This window comes from Cervus canadensis, chromosome 26, assembly GCF_019320065.1.
Source record: "Cervus canadensis isolate Bull #8, Minnesota chromosome 26, ASM1932006v1, whole genome shotgun sequence".
NCBI lineage: Eukaryota > Metazoa > Chordata > Mammalia > Artiodactyla > Cervidae > Cervus > Cervus canadensis.
Window position 1 is genome coordinate 40,151,446 of NC_057411.1, and position 20,595 is coordinate 40,172,040.

At 47.3% G+C, this 20,595-nt stretch overlaps 1 protein-coding gene across 3 annotated transcripts in view; it reads right to left on the bottom strand.

Annotated features, from left to right (window-relative positions):
* The window catches only part of STK32B (serine/threonine kinase 32B), a 373,534-nt gene that overhangs the window by 239,201 nt on the left and 113,738 nt on the right, over positions 1 to 20,595 (bottom strand). For all 3 annotated transcript variants that reach the window (XM_043448462.1, XM_043448461.1, XM_043448463.1), the window contains exon 3: positions 16,163 to 16,314. In XM_043448462.1, coding sequence (XP_043304397.1) covers positions 16,163 to 16,314 — 152 coding nt within the window. The remainder of the gene's footprint in view (positions 1 to 16,162; positions 16,315 to 20,595) is intronic.

Consider the following 20,595-nt stretch of genomic DNA (forward strand, 5'->3'; position numbering starts at 1 on the left):
AAGGGCCACTTACTCCAACTCCGATTGCATTCCCATCTTAAGTATATCGAGGAGAAACCCTGAGTTTGATGCCCGTCTCTCTTCAACATTCTCCTATGACCTGTCAATCCCCATTTCAAGCCACGAAAGACCTGGTCTCGGGTTCACCATGTTGGCAGGCAACAGTATTTAGTTAAAATTTAATGACACTGTAAGTTTCAAGGTATAAATTCTTAGGGTTGCCTTCTATTTAAGACAACAGAACACAGCTTTTTACTCACAGGATGATACCAAGCTTTTAAGATCAAGTTAATCTAAATTAAAAAGGGAGTTGATGCAGAAATGTTAAGCCCATTATATGCAGGTGGTTTTTAAATATGAAGAGGATGAACATATCACCATGAGGGACCACTATGGGGACTCTCCCACCTCCTTCTCCAGGACATCACAGAATCAATTTATCATCTGGAAAGTGGATAAACACTTTCCAAGGTCATTTCAACATTTGCTTTACTGGTTGAAATGTGCCTGGGTAATGCCAGGCTGCTAGCATAAGAGGACATGGAGGAAGGCAAGGTAGCAACAAGAAGGCTGGCATAAACACACATCTGATAGAAATACATCTTATAAATGCCTCATTTCCCACTTCCATGTGAGCCAACAGCCTTAGACCCATCACAAAGAACATATTGGCAAATCAAAGGTATGTGCCCTGCCAATCAAGAGGAAAATACACTTCTGTTGTGAATTATGGAGAAAATAATTAAAAATGAAAGCCAAAAAGGATTTCTGAGATCAAGAAGCATTTAAGTGTATCGTTCCATTGCTGGGGCACATATGTTTGCATATTAAACTCAGCAAGTTATGGGGGTAATTTATCATCCATGCAAAATGTATTCTCTGTGCTGGAAGCCAAGGATGCAGACATGAAAAGGCATGGTCCCCACCCTCAAGGACCCACTGGGAGAACAAGTGGGCTCCCCATTTCTTCCACACATCCCTCCCTTTTCTCTCCCATCCGCTGAGAAACTACTATGTCCCAAGCCATGGACTGGGTGCAACCATCCAATTCAACACCACAAATGGATTATCAAGTGCCCACCTGTGCCCGATCCTGTTTTAGATCCTGGAAACACAGCACATGAGATAAACAGCACCCTGGCCTCGGGGAGCTCATATTTATTCTGAGAAAAAAAAAATCTATAAAGAAATGAGCAAACACCAGAGGCAGCAAGGAGCTGTGCTTTCTACATAAAACAGGGTGATGTGACAGAGAAAGCCTGGGAGCTGGATGAAGCTGATGGTCCAGGATGGCCTCTTGTGAATGAATGAACCACGAGCCTCTTTTGAGATGGTCGGATGGAACAATCATGGGGCAGACTCTGAGAAGGACCACCGAGAGCACCAGCCGCGTGCTGCAGGGACCCAGAGGTGGAAGCAAGGATTTCCGCTCTGGATGGAGATGCTCAGAGGGGATGGCTCTGGAAGAGGAGGATTTCTGACTGGGGCTGCCTTTGTAGCTTTCCAGCTCAATGTGTCCACAATCCAGCAAATACATTGAGCTTCTAAGTCAGTAAACATCCAGAAATCTCTTCTTGTGCATGTGTTGAGAATGATGCTCCTTCTGCACCACCTTTTAAGATATTTCTTCTAAGCAACCTAAATGTCCATTGACAGAGGAGTGGATTAAAAAGGTGTGGTACACATATACAATGGAATGTTACCCAGCCATTAGAAAAGAATGAAAGAAGGCCATCTGCAGCAACATGGATGGACCAAGAGAGCATCACATTGAGTGAAGTAAGTCAGAAAGAGAAGGAGAAATATCGTATGACATCCCTTATATGTGGCATCTAAAAAGAATTGATACAAATAAACTTACTTATAAAACAGAGACTCACAGACTCAAAGAACCATCTCATGGTTGCCAGGGGGACAAAAGGGAGGAAGGAACAGTTAGGGAATTTGGGACAGACATGTAAACACTGCTGCATTTAAAATAGATAACCAACAAGGACCTACTGTACAGCCCACAGAACTCTGATCAATGTTATGTGCCAGCCTGGATGGGAGGGGAGTTTGGGGGAGACTGGATACATGTGTATGTATAGCTGAGTCCCTTCGATGTTCATCTCAAACTACCACAACATTGCTAATCAGCTATACCCCAATACAAAATAAAAAGTTTAAAGTTTGAAAAAAAAAGGTATCTCTCGTAGTTTCACATGTGGCCAATAAAATGTGGATGAAAATGAAAAACCCAATGTCACCTGTGAGGAAGTCCCTTGGGAGCTGTGGGTGGGTCCGTGCTGGGCAGGGGCTGAAATTCAGAAACGCGGTCAGAAGAGGGTTCACAGAGAAGCAACATGCACATCTGTGATTCCTGTTGAGAATCTGCACCGGCTGGATGGTGGCCGAGGCTTCCGTGGAGTGTGGGGAGTCAGGGGAAATGGTGAGAGATGCTCAGGCTTTGGAGTGAGACAGATGGGGGTTAAAATACTGACTCCCCAACTTCATGGTCTGATGATGCTGGGGAAACTGCTCCATCTTACCAATTTAAGTCTTTTCATCTACAGACCAAGATAACAATGCTCACTGCATCCCTTTCACTCATCTAGCACAGGAAGACAGCTCATGATACACTGGGAGGAATGGGCTGAGAGGTGGGAAGCAGGGGAATGAAGTTGAGTCTTGCAGAGGCAAAGTTTTACAAGCAGAAAGAAGGGGCCAACACACTGTCTGGGTCACATTTAGATGGGGCATCAGGAGTGACAGTGACGGAGGGGAATGATGGTCTACAGAGCTCTCAGGGGCAGTCAGAAACATCTGAGGACCAGCCTACTGTGTTGCAGGAGAGTGTGAAGATTCCATGGTCCCCTGTAAGTTTTGCACGGCACAGGTCTCCCTGGAGATCTAGTAGCAGGAAGCGTGGTCCTTAAGGTCATTTGTGATGTTTTTCTAAGGAAGGATCATCATTTTGGACTGAGAACCTTGCAAATTCCCACCCTGCCCCTCATGAGCAGGGTGGGCTTAGACTGTCATTTACCACTGTCTCTTAAACAGTTCTCAGGGCAAAAGCCCAAGTGGCCATTTATCACTGAAGCACACACTCCTGAAAGTTGACAATAACGATGTATTTTCTCCATGTCTCCACTGTCCGGCCATAATTCCTGACTTCCCCAGGCACTGCGAGGCTCCGGGTTGGGTGAGGGCCAAGTGTGGCTGGGGAGCACGTTCAGGCATCCTTTCCTGTCCCCTGTGGTGTCTGTCACTGACCCGGGTACAGCAGTTAACACAAATGTGGGACAGAACACTTTTCTTTAACCATAAATGTGTTGCCTCTGGTTTTACACACCATGATGTAGTTTCATTACACCCGTAATTCTTTGGGTTTGATCACATAGCCTGGGTCATTCTGCTCTGCCCTCTCACAGTTGGCTGTGCTGGGGCCCCGTCCTCAGCCCACAAAGCGGACTGCGGTGGTCGAATCTCAGACTCACAAAGCAGGAGAGACGATTCACGCTGCTGGCTGTCAACATCATCAAACAGCAGAAATGCTTCCTTAGATGAAACCACATGTAGAATAAGAAGAAACGTGAATGCAGAATGAGGCAGGGCAGAGACCAGGTCCCTAGGCCTTCAGCCCCATCAGGCCCGAGTAACCTCTAAGGAACCTTCTGGGTCCCCTGGGTCTCCATGGAAACCAGGGAAGAACCGGGGTACAGACTCTAAGCCTTACAGGCCACAGAGGAGAAAACAGCACCCAGAGAAGGAAAGTGTCAAATCCGGAGTGGATACAATCCCAATAGCAGGTCTCAGTTTTCTGTTCAAAATTCTAACACAATTGCAAACAACTCTTCTTGCATCAGCTAGAAAAACGTAGCTGGAGCCACATTCTGGAAAGTCTAAGTTCTGGGGGAATCTTGGCTCTCTCCTATTAACCGTGAGGCCCTATATAATCACTCACTCATGCTTCTCCAAGCCTGTTTCCCCATAATAATGCCTGCCCTGGGGACCTGCTGTGGGCATTGGGTGCCAAGAAATCCACGAGGTGCCACTTCCTCAGGGGGTCTCCCTGACGCCATAGAGAATGCCACACTTCCTCTTCCTTCACAATGTCAGTTTCCTGGGCACACACACCCTCTTCCCGGCACTCGCAGAATCTTGAATTGTCCGTATTTTTATAATTACTGGATTTTTGCCTGTCTCCTGTCCAGACCAGGAACAGGGATGCCCCACGCAGTTGAAGCCATGCCTTTTGTTCTACACATATCATCATCACTTACGACCGTTCCTGACATATAACAGGCACTTAATAAATAGGTACTGGAGGAATGAACTCGTGAACCCAAAGGCAGCAGGCGCTGGTGCAGAGCCCCAGTCTGACGCACAGTCTATTTGTTTATAGCCGAAACCACCCCCCTCGGCCTCAGCTGTCTCTCTGTGAAGTGGAGATGCAGAGCCACCTGACGGGCCCTGGGAATGATGAACAGAATGACCCCAGTGGAGCACGCAGTGCAATGCCAGCTACTCAGCAGGAGCCTAATATAGGTTCGCTATTAGACGGGCACCACTGTTTTCCATCAGAATGTTAAAGGTCACTTTCATTCCTCAACTTCATACACTTTACTCTGGATCAGAGGTAAGGGGTGGAAACCCCACTTGTTCAGATTAGCAAAATCCTTTCTATTGGGTTTAGAAGACTAAAGGGTTCGCTTTTGGTTTTCAGGTCAGCGGGGATCAGTGGGAGTGAAGAACCAAGGGAGCCACCACCTATGGCTCTCTGCACATTATGTGGGGGAGACGGGACATTTACTCATTCCATCCCTCATTCAGCAGTTACTTAGTGAGCATCTCTTCAATACCAAGATGTGATCCTGAGTCCTGGGAAGGAGCAGGGAAAATGCAAGAGAGTCTGCCCTTTTGGATTCCTTCCTTCCTTCCTTTGTGTGTGTGTGTGTGTGTGTGTGTGTGTGCGTGCGTGTTTAAAGGAGGCATAGAAAATAAACAAGATGAATAAGTAAAATGGATCATGTATTTTAAGGTTAGGAGCTGCCAGGGCAGAGAGGAACTCACAATTTTAAATTGGGGGGTCAGAGAAAGAGCTCAAACAGGAGAAAGACCTGCTGGAAGTGAAGAGGTATGCCCTGCAGGTGTCTACAGGAAGTTGTCCCAAACAGAGGAAACATCAGTGCAAAAGACCAGAAGTAGGGACTGGGGGTGGGTGTGTGCCCAACTGCTGGAAGAAAATGGGGAGCTTCCATGAGACTTTCAAAAACTTGAGGAACAAGGGCACCATGGTTTCCAATTTAATTAAGCTCACTACAGTGAATGCATTCCTCCCAAATGTATTATATCCTAATGCAACTTTTGTATCTCTTGGGGATAGAGCTTAACATAAAATTGCTTGTCACTGAGCCTCCCTCATCTTTATTGAAATCCTTACATGTTTAGTCACTCAGTCGTGTCCAACTCTTTGCAGCTCCACGGCCTATACAGTCCATGGAATTCTCGAGGCCAGAATCCTAGAGTGGGGAGCCTTTTCCTTCTCCAGGGGATCTTCCCAACCCAGGGATCAAACCCAGGTCTCCCACATTGCAGGTGGATTCTTTACCAGCTGAGCCACAAGGGAAGCCCAAGAATACTGGAGTGGGCAGCCTATCTTTTCTCCAGCAGATCTTCCTGACCCAGGAATCAAACCAGGGTCTCCTGCATCACAGGCAGATTTCTAAATCTTCACCATGATAAAGGACATCCCTGGTGACTCAGGTGGGAAAGCATCTGCCTACAATGTGGGAGACCCGGGTTCAACCCCTGGGTCGGGAAGATCTGGAGAAGGAAATGGCAACCCACTCTGGTATTTTTGCCTGGGAAATCCCATGGACGGAGGAGCCTGGTAGGCTACAGTCCATGGGGTCGCAAAGAGTCGGACACGACTGAGAAACTTCACTTGACATGTTTAACTGCATTTGGATTCCCTGCCTCCCACCAGAAACTTTATACACACAAACCGTTCATGGGATTTACAGGTTATTACCCACAGTTTTTCTCAGAAGGGAGTGTAACAATGTATATATCTTGCTAACAAAAATATCATTTCCATAGACCTTTCAGGTCCTCATTTGATTTGGGCTTCAGAAAGATGGAGAGGAGGGCAGTACTATACCCATTTTACAGATGAAGAAGCTGAGGCTTTCAAGAATACTGTTCTAGAAAGGACAGTATTCCTTTTGCCCAATATCCAACCACCATGTTTCTTCTTTTTAATTCCTCTCAAGGCACCGCTCACATTGCTCATTCACCTTCAGACGGTGAGGCTTATCCCTGAGCCTGGCTCCTAGAAGTTGGGTTTAGGAAGAACAAAGGCTTTGGTGTTAGACCTGGGCCTATCAGGGTTATTCTGGGCTGGCTCATACTGGCTCATGAGAATTGCTGAATTTTCAGAAATTTTGCAAGCTGGCTGGCATGCAATTAATTTGATATCAACCATTTCCTAGACTGTTTGTGCTGCTGCAATAGAGTACTATAGACTAGGGGACTTATAAACAATGGAAATTCCTTTCTCAAAACTATGGAGGCTGGAAGTCCAAGATCAAGATCAAGGTGTGGGCAGATTTGTGGTCATAGATAGCTGTCTTCTTGCTGTGTCTTCACATGGTAGAAGGGGAAGGAGTGAGTGAGGGGGCTCCATGGGGGCACTTACAAGGGCATTAATCCCACTCATGAAAGCTCCAACCTCGGGAATTAATCAGCTCCCAAAGGTCCTCACCTCCTGACACCATCGCACTGCAGCTTAGGCTTCAAACATATAAATCCAGGGAAGACACATACACAGCAGACCACAATGGGAATATTTACACCATGGGAATCGGCTGACACTAAAAATCAGGGTTTGCACTGTGTCCCCTTGGTCAGCTGGTTGTTAACCGTTTCCTGGTATATTGTTGCCTCTAATCCCAACGCCACCTCTTGTCAGCTACTTAATCTTGCACAAGTTATTTAACCCACCCATCCTCAGCTTCTCCAACTGCAAACTGAAGACAAGAACATCCACCTTGTAAGATGGTTTGAACCAGTGAACTTGCTTAGTCGTGTCCGACTCTTTGTGATCCCATGGACTGTAGCCTACCAGTCTCCTCCATCCATGGAATTTTCCAGGCAAGAGTACTGGATTGGGTTGCCATTTCCTTCTTCAGGGGATCTTCCCAACCCAGGGATTGAACCCAGGTCTCCTGCATCACAGGCAGACACTTTACCATCTGAGCCTCTAGGGAAGCCTTGTAAGATGGTTTAGATCAGGCTAAAATAGGAAAAGAGACACGTATCACGGGAGACCCATACAGGGTAGTGTTACCAAGATTTTAAGACATGGATCTTAAGGCCACTTGATAAACTGTGGGAAGACCTTAATGAACACCAAGGACCAAGGAGAGTCCTAATTACAGAAAAACACATGGGAGGCATAAGAAAAAATCAGAGAAATGGGCACCAGAAGGTACTGTGTGGTGGGTTGGAAAGTGGGGAAGCAGAGGGCCCCAAAGACCACTGGCCAGTCCAAGGGAGTCCTGGCTTTCCCTCTGACCTTCTGCAAACTCCACGCCCTTCCTGACTGATTGAGGGACCAGCCCCCTTCACTCACAAGAACTGTCTGACATAGAGCCCATTTCTACCCTGCCTCCAGCCTGGTTTTTCACAGAACAACCTCTGGCTCCTCTTCCTTCCCTTTCCACAGTTCAGTGCTGACCCTCTGGATATCAAAATGGAGCTGGGACATCTTATAATCCCCACTCACTCCCATAGGGAAAACAAGCCTATTCCACTTAAAAGTAAAATTTGGGGAATCAGACATCTTGAAAGCACAAACCAAGGTGACCAGTGATAGTGACAAATCCTTGAATAGTAAAAGGTAAGACAAGGACCCTGGACATGTCAGCATCACCGCTTGCTCCCTTCTATTAAGGGAGTTGCCATGGTGATGGAGACTAAAGAAGATGCTGCTAATTGGAATTGGGAAAAACCCCATGAGCATTTCCCGTCTCTGACCCCCAGGACATGGTGGCCATTTGCTATCTCTATATTTTTTAAGTTATCCGGGCCCCCAAAGGACAGTGACTACTTAAGGAAAAGAGCAGAGAAGCACAATCAACTGTTGGTTTAAGGTCTGTCGTCTCATCTGTAAGTTCTGTGAAGATTGGGAGTGACTATCTTGCTCACTGTTCCATCACCAAGGCCAGCACAGACGCTGCAGATCCTTAACAAACACTGAAAGAATTAATTTATTGAACACTGTGGATGCTGAGAATACAGAGGCGAATGAGACGCGGCCCCAATCCCCAAGAGTCTCACACTAATGGAGGAAACAGATGTACAAGCAGATAAATGTGATTGAACGGCCTTGTTCTGCAATAGCGTCCAGAAGGAAGCACTACCTGTCGTCATGTGGGCGGCAGCCCTGCCTGAGGCAGCTTGGAGGAGAAGGTGGAGCTGGCCTATGAACCCCAAGAGGGCAGGAGACAGAAGGATCCTCTTCTTCTCTGGACCCCTAGAAAGTAAGACAGGGGCACTTCCCTAGTGGTCCAGTGGATAAGAGTCCACCTACCAATGCAGGGGACACAGGTTTGATCCCTGGTCTGGGGAGATTCCACGGGCAGCGGAGCAATTCAGCCCGTGTGCCACAACGACTGGGCCTGCACTCAAGGGCTCTCAAGCTGCAAGTACGGAGCTCCGGCCCCGCAACTACTAAAGCCCACATGCCCAGAGCCTGTGCTCTGTTACAAGAGGGGCCACTATAATGAGAAACCCACACACTGCAACCAGAAAACAGCTCCCGCTCATCACAACTAGAGAAAGCCCATGCACAGCAATGCTCAGTCATGTCTGACTCTTTGCTACCCCATGGACTGTGCCTGCCAGGCTCCTTTGTCCCCAGGGATTCTCCAGGCAAGAATACTGGAGCGGGTTGCCATGTCCTCCTCCAGGGGATCTTCCCAATCCAGGGATCGAACAGGTCTCCCACATTGCAGGTGGATTCTTTACCATCTGAGCCATCAGGGAAGCCCAGTGAAGACCCAGTGCAACTAGAAGCAAAACTTCTTTTAATTTTTCTTTTAAGAAATTAAGACAGTGCCTGGTACCCTGCTGCTGCTGCTGCTGCTAAGTCATGTCAGTCGTGTCCGACTGTGAGACCCCATAGACGGCAGCCCACCAGGCTCCTCTATCTCTGGGATTCTCCAGGCAAGAATACTGGAATGGGTTGCCATTTCCTTCTCCAAGACAGTGCCTGGTACCCAGGAAGAGTCAAATAAATGTCTATTTAATGAATGAATACTTATAGGGGAAAGAGCAGAAGTTCTCACAGAGAAGAAAGGGGAGTCGGTATTCCAGGCGGAAGGAACAGCAAGTGCAAAAGGCCTGGAGGGATCAAAACAACAAGATGAATGGCAGGTTCCACTAATCAGTTAGTGTGGCTGGATCAGAAATGCACTAAGACAGGAGCAGATGTGGTTGTCCAGAAGAGAGACTGACATAATATCAGAGGCCAGGTCATGAAGAAACATTTATTCTGTGGGCTTTGGGGAGTCATCGCAGAATTCTAATCAGAGGTGGGGTGGGCTTAGATTTGCACTTTGATGAGACTTGCCCTGTGCTATAGGCTAAATGTTTATGTCCTTTCTCCCAATTCATATGTTTAAACTCTAGTCACCTGTGTGACAAAGACAGAGTTGCTGGGGGATAATTATGTCATGAGGATGGAGCGCTTGTGATGGGATATTAAAAAGCAGAGACATAACTTTGCCAACAAAGATCTGTCTAGTCAAGGCTATGGTTTTTCCAGTGGTCATGTATGGATATGAGAGTTGGACTGTGAAGAAGGCTGAGCACCGAAAAATTGATGCTTTTGAATTGTGGTGTTGGAGAAGACTCTTGAGAGTCCCTTGGACTGCAAGGAGATCCAACCAGTCCATCCTAAAGGAGATCAGTCCTGGGTGTTCATTGGAAGGACTTGATGCTGAAGCTGAAGCTCCACTTTGGGCCTCTCATGCGAGAGTTTGACTTTTGGAAAGACCCCTGATGCTGAGGGGGTTGGGGGCAGGAGGAGAAGGGGACAACAGAGGATGAGATGGTTGGATGGCATCACTGACTCGATGGACATGCATTTGAGTAGACTCCAGGAGTTGGTGATGGACAGGGAGGCCTGGTGTGCTGCGATTCATGGGGTTGCAAAGAGTCGGACATGACTGAGCGACTGAGCTGAACTGAACTGAAGTAGAAGCAAGGGAACTCTCTCCCTCTATTTCTCTACCAGCCCAAGGGGAGGGCACAGCAGGAGGACAGTCATCTCTACACCAGGGAAAGGGTTTTCATCAGAACTTGACCATGCTGGCCCCCCATCTCAGACTTCCTAGCCTGCAGAACTATAGGAAATAAATGTCTATTATTTAAGCCTCCAGTCTATGGTAATCTGTTATGGCAGACTGAGTTGAACAAGACAACTTGTGTGTGGCAAACTGGTGATGACTAAGTGCCGAAATGTCACTTGGGAGGTTGTAGCAATATTCAAGACCAAAGACGATTATGTTTATGAAAATGAAGCTGCTCAGTGACTGGTGGTTCTTTATACAGGGCTTTGGTGTGTGCGTGCTCAGCCTCTTCAGTCGTGTCCGACTCTTTGCGACCCCATGGTCTGAAGTTCACCAGGTTCCTCTGTCCATGGGATTTTCCAGGCAAGAATACTGGAGAGGGTTGCACGCTACCCTCCAGGGGATATTCCCGACCCAAGGATCGAACCCATGTCTCTGGTGTCTCCTGCACTGCAGGCAGATTCTTTACCACTGACCCCATCAAGGAAACTCTGTACAGGTTTTTGTCCTTCATCAGAGGTTCCCCAAGGGACTTCCTGTCTCTGTCCTCTCTACAACCTTCTTTCCTGCCCCCTGCTTCAGACAGATCCGCTCTACCTTTCAACACCTTATGTAGTTTTACTCAAATCAAAGGTCTCAATGCAGAAGAAAAACTAGCCACTAATTTAAGCGGTTCTTTCTTGGCTTCCAGTGGCCTGTTAGAGACCTGTGTCATGATTCAGCCATTCACTACTCAGGGAAAGTTCTAGAAACAACACTTTCTATGAGAACTGTTTAAATTAATTGCAGATATCTGTTCTCATCCTGTCCTACCAGGTATCCATCCCTCCATCTCCACAGTTACTTCAACAGCAAGCGGGGCAGGGGAGGCACCTGCCCAGCTGTAAATAGAACATTTCACAGTCTAGTAAATATAGTCAATCTGGTAAGTAGAATTGGATTTTGAAACTACAGTCTGAAAATACATACAAACTACCTCCCCCCTACCATTTATCGAGACAATAGTCTTTAAAACTAAAAACTCAACCCATCTTCTAACAGTCAGCAAGCATGTCCTCATGTTCACTGCTGGATGAGGAGAGAATTGGTCCAGCCTGCCCAAAGCTGACGTGAAGGACAAGTGCTAATCCTACCAACAGCAGGTCCCTGACCCAGCAGCCACCTCAAGTCCAGGACTGTGGGGATGCTTGTATGTATTAATACTGCCCTGTTTGGTCTTTACAGCAACCCTATGATGTGATCACCTTTTCACTTTTCCAAAGAAGGCAATGGAGACACAGAAGGGAGACTCAAATCACTCTCAAGGCATCTGTATTAGTCTGCCCAGGCTGCCATAACAAAACCACCACCACCTGGGAGACTGAAGCAGTAGAAGTGTATTCCCGCACAATTCTGGAGGTCGGAAGCCCAAGATCAGGGTCTGAGATCAGGATGCAGGCATAGTCGTGTTCCAGTGAGGGCTCTCTTCTTGGTTTGCAGACAGCCCCCTTCCTGCTCTGTCCACACATGGCAGAGACTCGAACTTTCTCCATCTTCTTACAAGGCTACCATCCTTTTGGATTAATGGTGGTAGTTGCTTAGTCATGTCCAACTCTTTGTGACCCCCATGGACTGTAGTCTGCCAGGCTCCTCTGTCCATGGAATTCTCCAGGCAAGAATACTAGAATGGGTTGCTATTCCCTTCTCCAGGGGCTCTTCCCAACCCAGGGATCGAACTCAGGTCTCCTGCATTGCAGACAGATTCTTTACCATCTGAGCCACCAGGGAAGCAGACAAGGAAAGATCACATTGGATTAGGGCTCCACCCTAATGACCTCATTTAACCTTAATAGCCATCGAAAGGTCCTATCTCCAGATATAGTCACACTGAGAGTTAGGGTATCAATATACGAATTTTTGTGTGGGGGGGGGGGGAGGGTGGGGAGGAAATACAGTTCAGTCCATAGCAACCTCTTCACCTACAAGAGGCAGAGCTGTCATTAGAACCTGGGAGATCGGACCCCAGAGCCTGAGTGTTGGAACTGTCCGCCTCATCTCTCCCCTCCCCTCCGCTCCCACGCCCTGCCTCTCCAGGGCTCCCACTACTGCACGACTCCTCTGTTTGGGGTGGGATTTTTCATCACCTTTTTCCTTTGCTCCAGTTGTCTGAAGCCCCGGAGAGCAGCACAGCTTTGCTTCAGAACAGGTGAAAATATTGCACTTGACAACTCAACCTGGATCGTCACAGGCTTGGAAGCACCCATCATTCATCCTCCAGAGGGCAAACTGTCGTGAAAACTAATCAGTGCCTGGTCTTTGCCTCTGCCAGTTATAGAGCATGTCAGCAAAAGAGAGGAATGAGAAGGGGCGCAGTCAGGCACTCCAAGGCCGTGGTAATTCACCCTCCGTGTAATGAGATAAAAAGCTGACGTGTAATTAATTCAAAGCCATGACGTCCTTATGAGCCTGACAAGCGATTCCACACCACGCTCCCTGCTAGCAGGGTGACAGAGCAGCCAAACAGAAGCCTCACAGGAGGCGCTCCGTGCAGGGAGGAAGGGGGAGCGGTGGGCAAAGAAGGGAAGGGCCAGGGCCTTCTAACAGCAGCCATGGTAGAAGGGCTGCAAGTGTGGGCCACGAAGTCAGACTGTCTGGATTCAAGTCCCATCTCGTCCATCTACTAGTGGTGGGACTCAATTACCCCATCTGTAAAATGGGTACAATTCACTCAATGCCAGCCCCTGTATGCCAGCTATTGTCCTATACTACTACATTTTCAAGATGGCACTATAAGATTAAAAATGTGTTCTTTACTTTTGTGTTGTTTTTAAGAAATAATGTGTGAAAAGTACTTTAAAACCTATTACAACACACCGAGGAAACCAGATCTGAAAGAGACACGTGCACCCCAATGTTCATCGCAGCACTGTTTATAATAGCCAGGACATGGAGGCAACCTAGATGCCCATCAGCAGACGAATGGATAAGGAAGCTGTGGTACATATACACCATGGAATATTACTCAGCCATTAAAAAGAATTCATTTGAATCAGTTCTAATGAGATGGATGAAACTGGAGCCCATTATACAGAGTGAAGTAAGCCAGAAAGATAAAGACCAATACAGTATACTAACACATATATATGGAATTTAAAAAGATGGTAATGATAACCCAATATGCAAAACAGAAAAAGAAACACAGATGTACAGAGCAGACTTTGGGACTCTGTGGGAGAAGGCGAGGGTGGGATGTTCAGAGAGAACAGCATTGAAACAAATATACTATCAAGGATGAAACAGACCACCAGCCCAGGTTGGATGCATGAGACAAGTGCTCAGGGCTGGTGCACTGGGAAGACCCAGAGGGATGGGATGGGGAGGGAGGCAGGAAGGGGGATCGGGATGGGGAACACATGTAAATCCATGGCTGATTCATGTCAATATGGCAAAAACCACTACAACACTGTAAAGTAATTAGCCTCCAACTAATAAAAATAAATGAAAAAAATTAAAAAAATTAAAAATAAAACCTATGTACACTGTCATACAGCTGATTGTGTTAGTTGGGTACTGAGGCTGACTTTGTTGAACTTATGAACAAACTGGACTTACGAATGCATTCTAGGAAAGATATTCATTCATATGTAGGGACTTACTATAAAAAAAGAATTAGACACCAGAATGCAACCTGGTGGTGGTAGGATTCTAGATAAGTATTTCCTTTTTGTTGTTGTTGTTTACTTTCTAAATCCTGTCTGACTCTTTGCAACCCCATGGACTGTAGCCCACCAGACTCCTCTGTCCGTGGGGTTTTCCAGGCAAGAATACTGGAGTGGGCTGCCATTTCCTTCTCCAGGGGATCTTCCTGACCCAGGGATCAAGTCCACGTCTCTTGCAGTGGCAGGTGGATTCTTTACCACTGTGTCACTGAGGAAGCGCTACTGCCTTCTTATGTACATCATTTTCTGCATTTTGCAATGAACCTATACTGCTTTTCTGATCAGAAATGGTGCAGCCACTGTGCAAATAGTCTGGAGGTTCCTCAAAAAATTAAAAATATAACTACCATATGATCCAGCTACCCCATTCCTGGGTATTTTTCCAAAGAACACAAAATTATTCATTCAAAAGATATTTGTTACAGAGTGAAGTAAGCCAGAAAGATAAAGAACATTACAGCATACTAACACATATATATGGAATTTAGAAAGATGGTAACGACAACCCTATATGCAAAACAGAAAAAGAGACACAGAAGTACAGAACAGACTTTTGAACTCTGTGGGAGAAGGGGGTGGGATGTTGCGAAAGAACAGCATGTATATTATCTATGGTGAAAACATCACCAGCCCAGGTGGGATGCATGAGCAAGTGCTCGGGGTGGTGCACTGGGAAGACCCAGAGAGAATCGGGTGGAGAGGGAGGTGGGAGGGGGGATTGGGATGGGGAATACGTGTAAATCTATTGCTGATCCATGTCAATGTATGACAAAACCCACTGAAAAAATAAATAAATAAATTTAAAAAAAAAAGATATTTGTAAAACTATGTTATCATAGCCAAGATATGGTAATAACTTAACAACCCATCAACAGATGAATGAATGGAGAAGATGTGGTGTGTATGTATATATACACACACACACACACACACACACACACATATATAACTGATTACTACTCTGCCATAAAAATACAGATGAAATTTTGCCATTTGCAACAACATGGATGGACTTTGAGGGAATTGTGGTAAGAGAAATAGATCAGATGGAGAAAGACAAACACTATATGATTTTACTCACGTGTGGCATATAAAAAACAAACAGAAAATACATGAACAAACCAGATAATCAAAAACAAACACATACACACTGAGACCAGAGTGATTATCAGAGGGAAAGGGGCAGGGTCGGGAGTGTGAAATCAAAGGGGATCAACTGTATGGTGACGAATGGACGTTTAATTTTTGGTGATGAGCACACTGGAGTGGATACAGAAATATAAGGTGGTGCACATGAAACCAACATAGTGTTAATAAACCAAATGTCCCCTCAATAAAAAATAAATTACAAAAATTCTCTTGCGTAGCAATGAAAACATGAAGCGGTTTTATTTCCCCCAAAATAACTGAAGTACTTGTGTGGCTGGAGATATGACAGACACACACTTGTTACCAGCCTCTAATAGATGACATTTCCCCACAGAAATGCCCATCCAAGGCATTTGGTAGGAGGAAGCTGGGAAGACGGGGAGGTGGAAATCTCAGAGAGAGGAGACTTCACAGGCAAAGGCACAGAGGCAGGGAAACCACCGGCAAAGTGGCAAATCCAGGACACAAAGCAGAGACAAAAGCCAGCAGCGCAGTGGAGAGAGTTTCAGAACATTCATGGAACTGGGCCCTGTGGGCCAGATTCAGAAGTCAGAATCACCAGGCAGCCATCCAGAGTGGAGTAAAACATCAGCTCCCAGAAGTCCTTCTTGCCATCAACATCATGGGGGTGATTTTCAATAAATTCCCTTAGAAGACTCCCACTTGGCATCCTCTTAAAACATTTTACCTGTGTTCTCAAACATACAACAACCTTCTCTTCCCAATCAATTTCAATTCCGATTCACCAGGTAAGAGAATAGAATGAAAATTAAGCATGTGCTTAATGATTTCATCAGAAAATGTACTCTACACAACAGTCATTGGAAAGCCTACTCAGCGGAATAGTCAAAGGAACATCTGAACCCAGAAAATTCCATTTCCTCTCTGAACAATGCGGGATTCCTGCGGCAGAGCCATGCTTGCATTTGGCTGCACCGTGAGGCATTCACAGCAGCCCTGGAGGGACTCACTCACCAAAGGTTGACCAGGAAAGGATGCTCCAGGCCCTGCATGATCTGGAGTTCCCGGAAGACGTTCCGCACCTCGTCCCTCTCGATGCACTTCTGCTTGTTCATGTACTTCATCGCGTACATCTTCTTGGTGTCTCGCTTCTGCACGATGCACACCTGAGTGAGTCAGAGGGGAGAACGTTCAGACCGACACTTCAAAGGAACAAAAAGGGCAGCCCCTCACTGCCTCCCCACTCCTGGGTTCAAGGCCCGGTTCTGAAATCCTGGTGCGGGAACAGCGCTGGCTATGCCACAGTCCCTCCACATTGGCACCATGGAAGAGCTGAAAGAGGTTCACCTGCTGATCAGGTATTCACACTGTCCATATAGGGATTCCTTGGTGACTCAGTGGCAAAGAATCTGCCCGCCAGTGCAGGAGACATGGGCTTGATCCCTGATCTGGAAATATCCCCTGGAGTGAAACTGTAAGTCGTTCAGTCCTGTCTGACTCTTTGAGATCCCATGGACTATACAGTCCATGGAATTCTCCAGGCCAGAATACTGGAGTGGGGAGCCTTTCCCTTCTCCACAGGATCTTCCCAACTCAGGGATCGAACCCCAGTCTCCTGCATTGCAGGTGGATTCTTTACCAGCTGAGCCACAAGGGGAAGCCCAAGAATACTGGTGTGGGTAGCCTATCCCTTCTCCAACGGATCTTCTCAACCCAGGAATCAAACCGGGGTCTCCTGCATGGCAGGCAAATTCTTTACCAACTGAACTATCAGGGAAGCCCTCCCCTGGAGTAGGACATGGCAGCCCACTCCAGAATTCTTGCCTGGAGAATCCCATGGACAGAGGAGCCTGGTGGGCTACAGTCCAAGGGGTCGCAAAGAGTCAGACACGGCTTAGTGACTAAATAGCACAACCTCCTTCAACTGCAAGGAAACTGCAGCCGAGTGTGCTAATTAGAGTTCAACAAGCTTCTCAGTGTCAAATCCACAACAGTCTGACTTTTGAGCAGCTCCCTAACTCACAAGGGGCTGCGGTGGGAGGGGGTGACCTGCTGTCAGAGAAGGCTGTCTGGAGGCACTAATGCCAGAGGGGAGTCATGAAAGGCTGGCAAGATGGCAAAGTCAAAAGAAGAGACTTTCAAGGAAAAGGAAAGATATAAAGGGGACACGGAGCCTTAGGACACCCAGCAAGGAGTACAGTGTCACCGGAAAAAATTAGCAGGAAGAACAGGTACCGTGTTCCCAACATCCTGACGGGGTTTTGCCTTCCTTTCCCCAGGTTGCCACATCAAAGGCCCACAGATTGGGGGCCTCAACACAGGAGACATTTACCATCTCACAGTTCTGGAGGCCAGAAGCTCCAAATTAAAGTGCTGGCAGGGCCGCACCCTCTGCAGGCTCTCAGAGAGAATCTTGCTCGGCCTCTTCTAATTTCTGAAGGTTGTTACCAACCCTGGATGCCCCTTGCTAGCAGCTAAGTAAGTCAGTAAGTGTTAGTTGCTCAGTCGTGCCCGACTCTTTGCGACCCCATGGACTGCAGCCCACCAGGCTCCTCTGTCTATGAGATTTTCCATGGGTTGCCATTTCCTTCTCCAGGGGATCTTCCCAACCCAGGGATCGAACCGGGGTCTCCTGCACTGCAGGCAGATTCTTTACCGACTGAGCTACAAGGGAAGCCCTTGCTAGCAGCTACATCATGTACATTTGGGGGTGGGGGTGACACTATTCAACTCAGGACAGTAATTACTCTTATCAGCCTCACTTGACAGATAACGGAAGAGACGCACAGAAAGGTTTTAGACCTTCTTCACACCTTGGGACTCAAACTCAGGCTCTCTGCCCTTCTAGCCGGTGCTCTTCACCAACGATGCTCCTCCCAGGAAACAGGGCTGTGATAGACCACACCAGGGATGTGGTTGGCGGCCTGGGAGTTCAGGGTTTTCTCCAGGCAGCCCACGTTGCTCTTCTATTGGAACTCGGGACCCTTTCAGCCCCAACGGGCTATGAATTTGAGGCAGATACAAGACGGTGGGGAAAGGGCTTTTCCTGGTGGCTCAGTGGTATAGAATCCATCTGCCAATGCAGGAGATCTGGGTTCGATCCTTGGTTCAGGAAGACCCCACATGCCAAGGAGCAACTAAGTCTGTGTGCCACAACTACTGAGCCTGTGCTCTAGAGCCCAGGAACCGCAACAACTGAAGCCCCTACACTCCAGAGCTGGTGCTCCGCAATAAGAGAAGCCTCTGCAATGAGAAGAGTGTGCCCCACAACTAGAGTAGCACCAACTCGCTGCAACTAGGGGAAAGCCTGCTCAGCAACAAAGACCTAGCAGAGCCCATTAAAACAAAAAATAGAAAAAAAAAGATGATGGGGAGAAGCCTGAATTCCGATTCCCACTTTGGTTCTTGCTGCCTTTCTGAGCTTCTGTCTCAGCATCTGTCTGAACTGAGTTATCAAAGCCCACCCTGCCCCACTGGGATGACACTACATGAGACTGAGGATGTGGGAGAGCCTGGCTGCATCGGGGGGATGATAAATGTCACCCGCATCTTAATGTCTTAAAGAGCACATTTCATGAAACCTCCAAATGGGTGTTTTTCCAGGCAGTACAATCAGTGGCATGAAGTTGCTGCTGTTCAGTTGCTCGGGCGTGTCTGACTCTTTGTGACCCCCGCAGCACGCCAGGCTTCCCTGGCCTTTGCTATCTCCTTGAGTTTGTTCAAACTCATGTCTGTAGAGTCGGTGATACCATCCAAACATCTCATCTTCTCGTCACCCCCTTCTCCTCCTGCCTTCACTCTTTCCCAGCAGCTGAGTCTTCTTCCAGTGAGTCAGCAGTTTGCATCAGGTAGCCAAAGTATTGGAGCTTCAGCTTTATCATCAGTCCTTCCTATGAATATTCATGGTTGGTTTCCTTTAGGATTGACTGGTTGGATCTCCTCGCAGTCCAAGGTACTCTCAAGAGTCTTTTCCAACACCACAGTTCAAAAGCATCTATTCTTCAGCACTCAGCCTTCTTTATGGTCCAACTCTCACATCTATACATGACTGCTGGAAAAACCATAGCTCTGACTATATGCCCTTTTGTTGGCAAAATGATGCCTCTGCTTTTTAATACGCTACGTAGGTTTGTCTAGGTTTTCCTTCCAAGGAGCAAGCGTCTTTTAATTTCAAGGCTGCAGTCACCATCCACAGTGATTTTGGAGCCCAAGAAAAGGAAATCTGTCACTGTTTCCATTGTTTCCCCATCTATTTGCCATGAAGTGATGGGGCTGGATATTATGATCTTAGCTTTTTAAATGTTGAGTTTCAAGTCAGCTTTTTCATTCTCCTCTTTCACTTTCATCAAGAGGGTCTTTAGTGGCATGAGGTTGAAGGCCCACAAATTTTACCAGCTAACTTAAAACCACAGGAGGCAAAGGTGTGCTATACAAAAGCCCTGTGGGGCCCAGGTTCGCAGGGATCTGAGACCCTTCTACAGCCCTGAGACCCACATCTGCAGGCAGACACATGGTGGGCGGATCATTCTACTAATCAGGGTTTCCCATCTCTGTCACTCTCCATTTGTCTTCTCAGAAAAGGTGTGGAGCAGACATGACCTCTGCCAGGGCTAGGAGCCCTGTAGTCCAGTCAGCCGCATCATCTTGAAAAGCTGAAGCTGTGATTCCATGGGGTCCGGGCAATACCCATGTGAGAGGAAGACCCCCTGTCCCCCCTACCCTGTCCCCAGGTCTCATTGGTATGACTGATGGTGGGCGAAGGTGCCGAGAGATGGCTCTCACCTCCCGGGGGAAGGGGGGAAGTTGACACTCACTGCAGCTCAGAGACAGCTCAGGACCTAGGGGAGACTCTTCAAAATAGGATTCGAATTCAAGCTTTCAAAGCAGAGCTCATGAGCTGCATGGGGCTTGGATGTCTGACTCTGGGTACCAGATAAGGAGGGGAGGTTGACAAGGAGGGGTTGAGCATCTCAGCCTCCTGGGCTCAGGACAGGTGTTCCAGAGGGAACGTCAGCCCTCCTCACCAACAGTCCACTCTGCTCGGATCCTGGGAAACTTCCAAACAGAGGAGGTGGGCCCCAGTTGGCCCCAGCACTCCTCAGCAGAGCAGCACAGACCCCCTTCCACCAGAAACCACAATTAATGAGGCAGACTACATGCAGTTTGGCCAGAACCACTCCAGCTGCTGACTGGCAGTTAACAACCCTCATTAGTCTAATTCAGTTAGGAATTGATTTATCATTTATTAATTACAAATTATTGGGGCAAATAAATAAATGCTAGTGAGCATGGATTTCAGGCGATTTGCCATAAGAAAGGCATGCAGCCAGCATACTGTGCGTCAGAAATCTGGGAACTGATCCCAGTTTGGCAGAGAAGGGGGACCGATGGGTGTTGAGACTCTCCATCACACCAGCATCCAGTAGTCCCCAGCGGACTGCTCATTC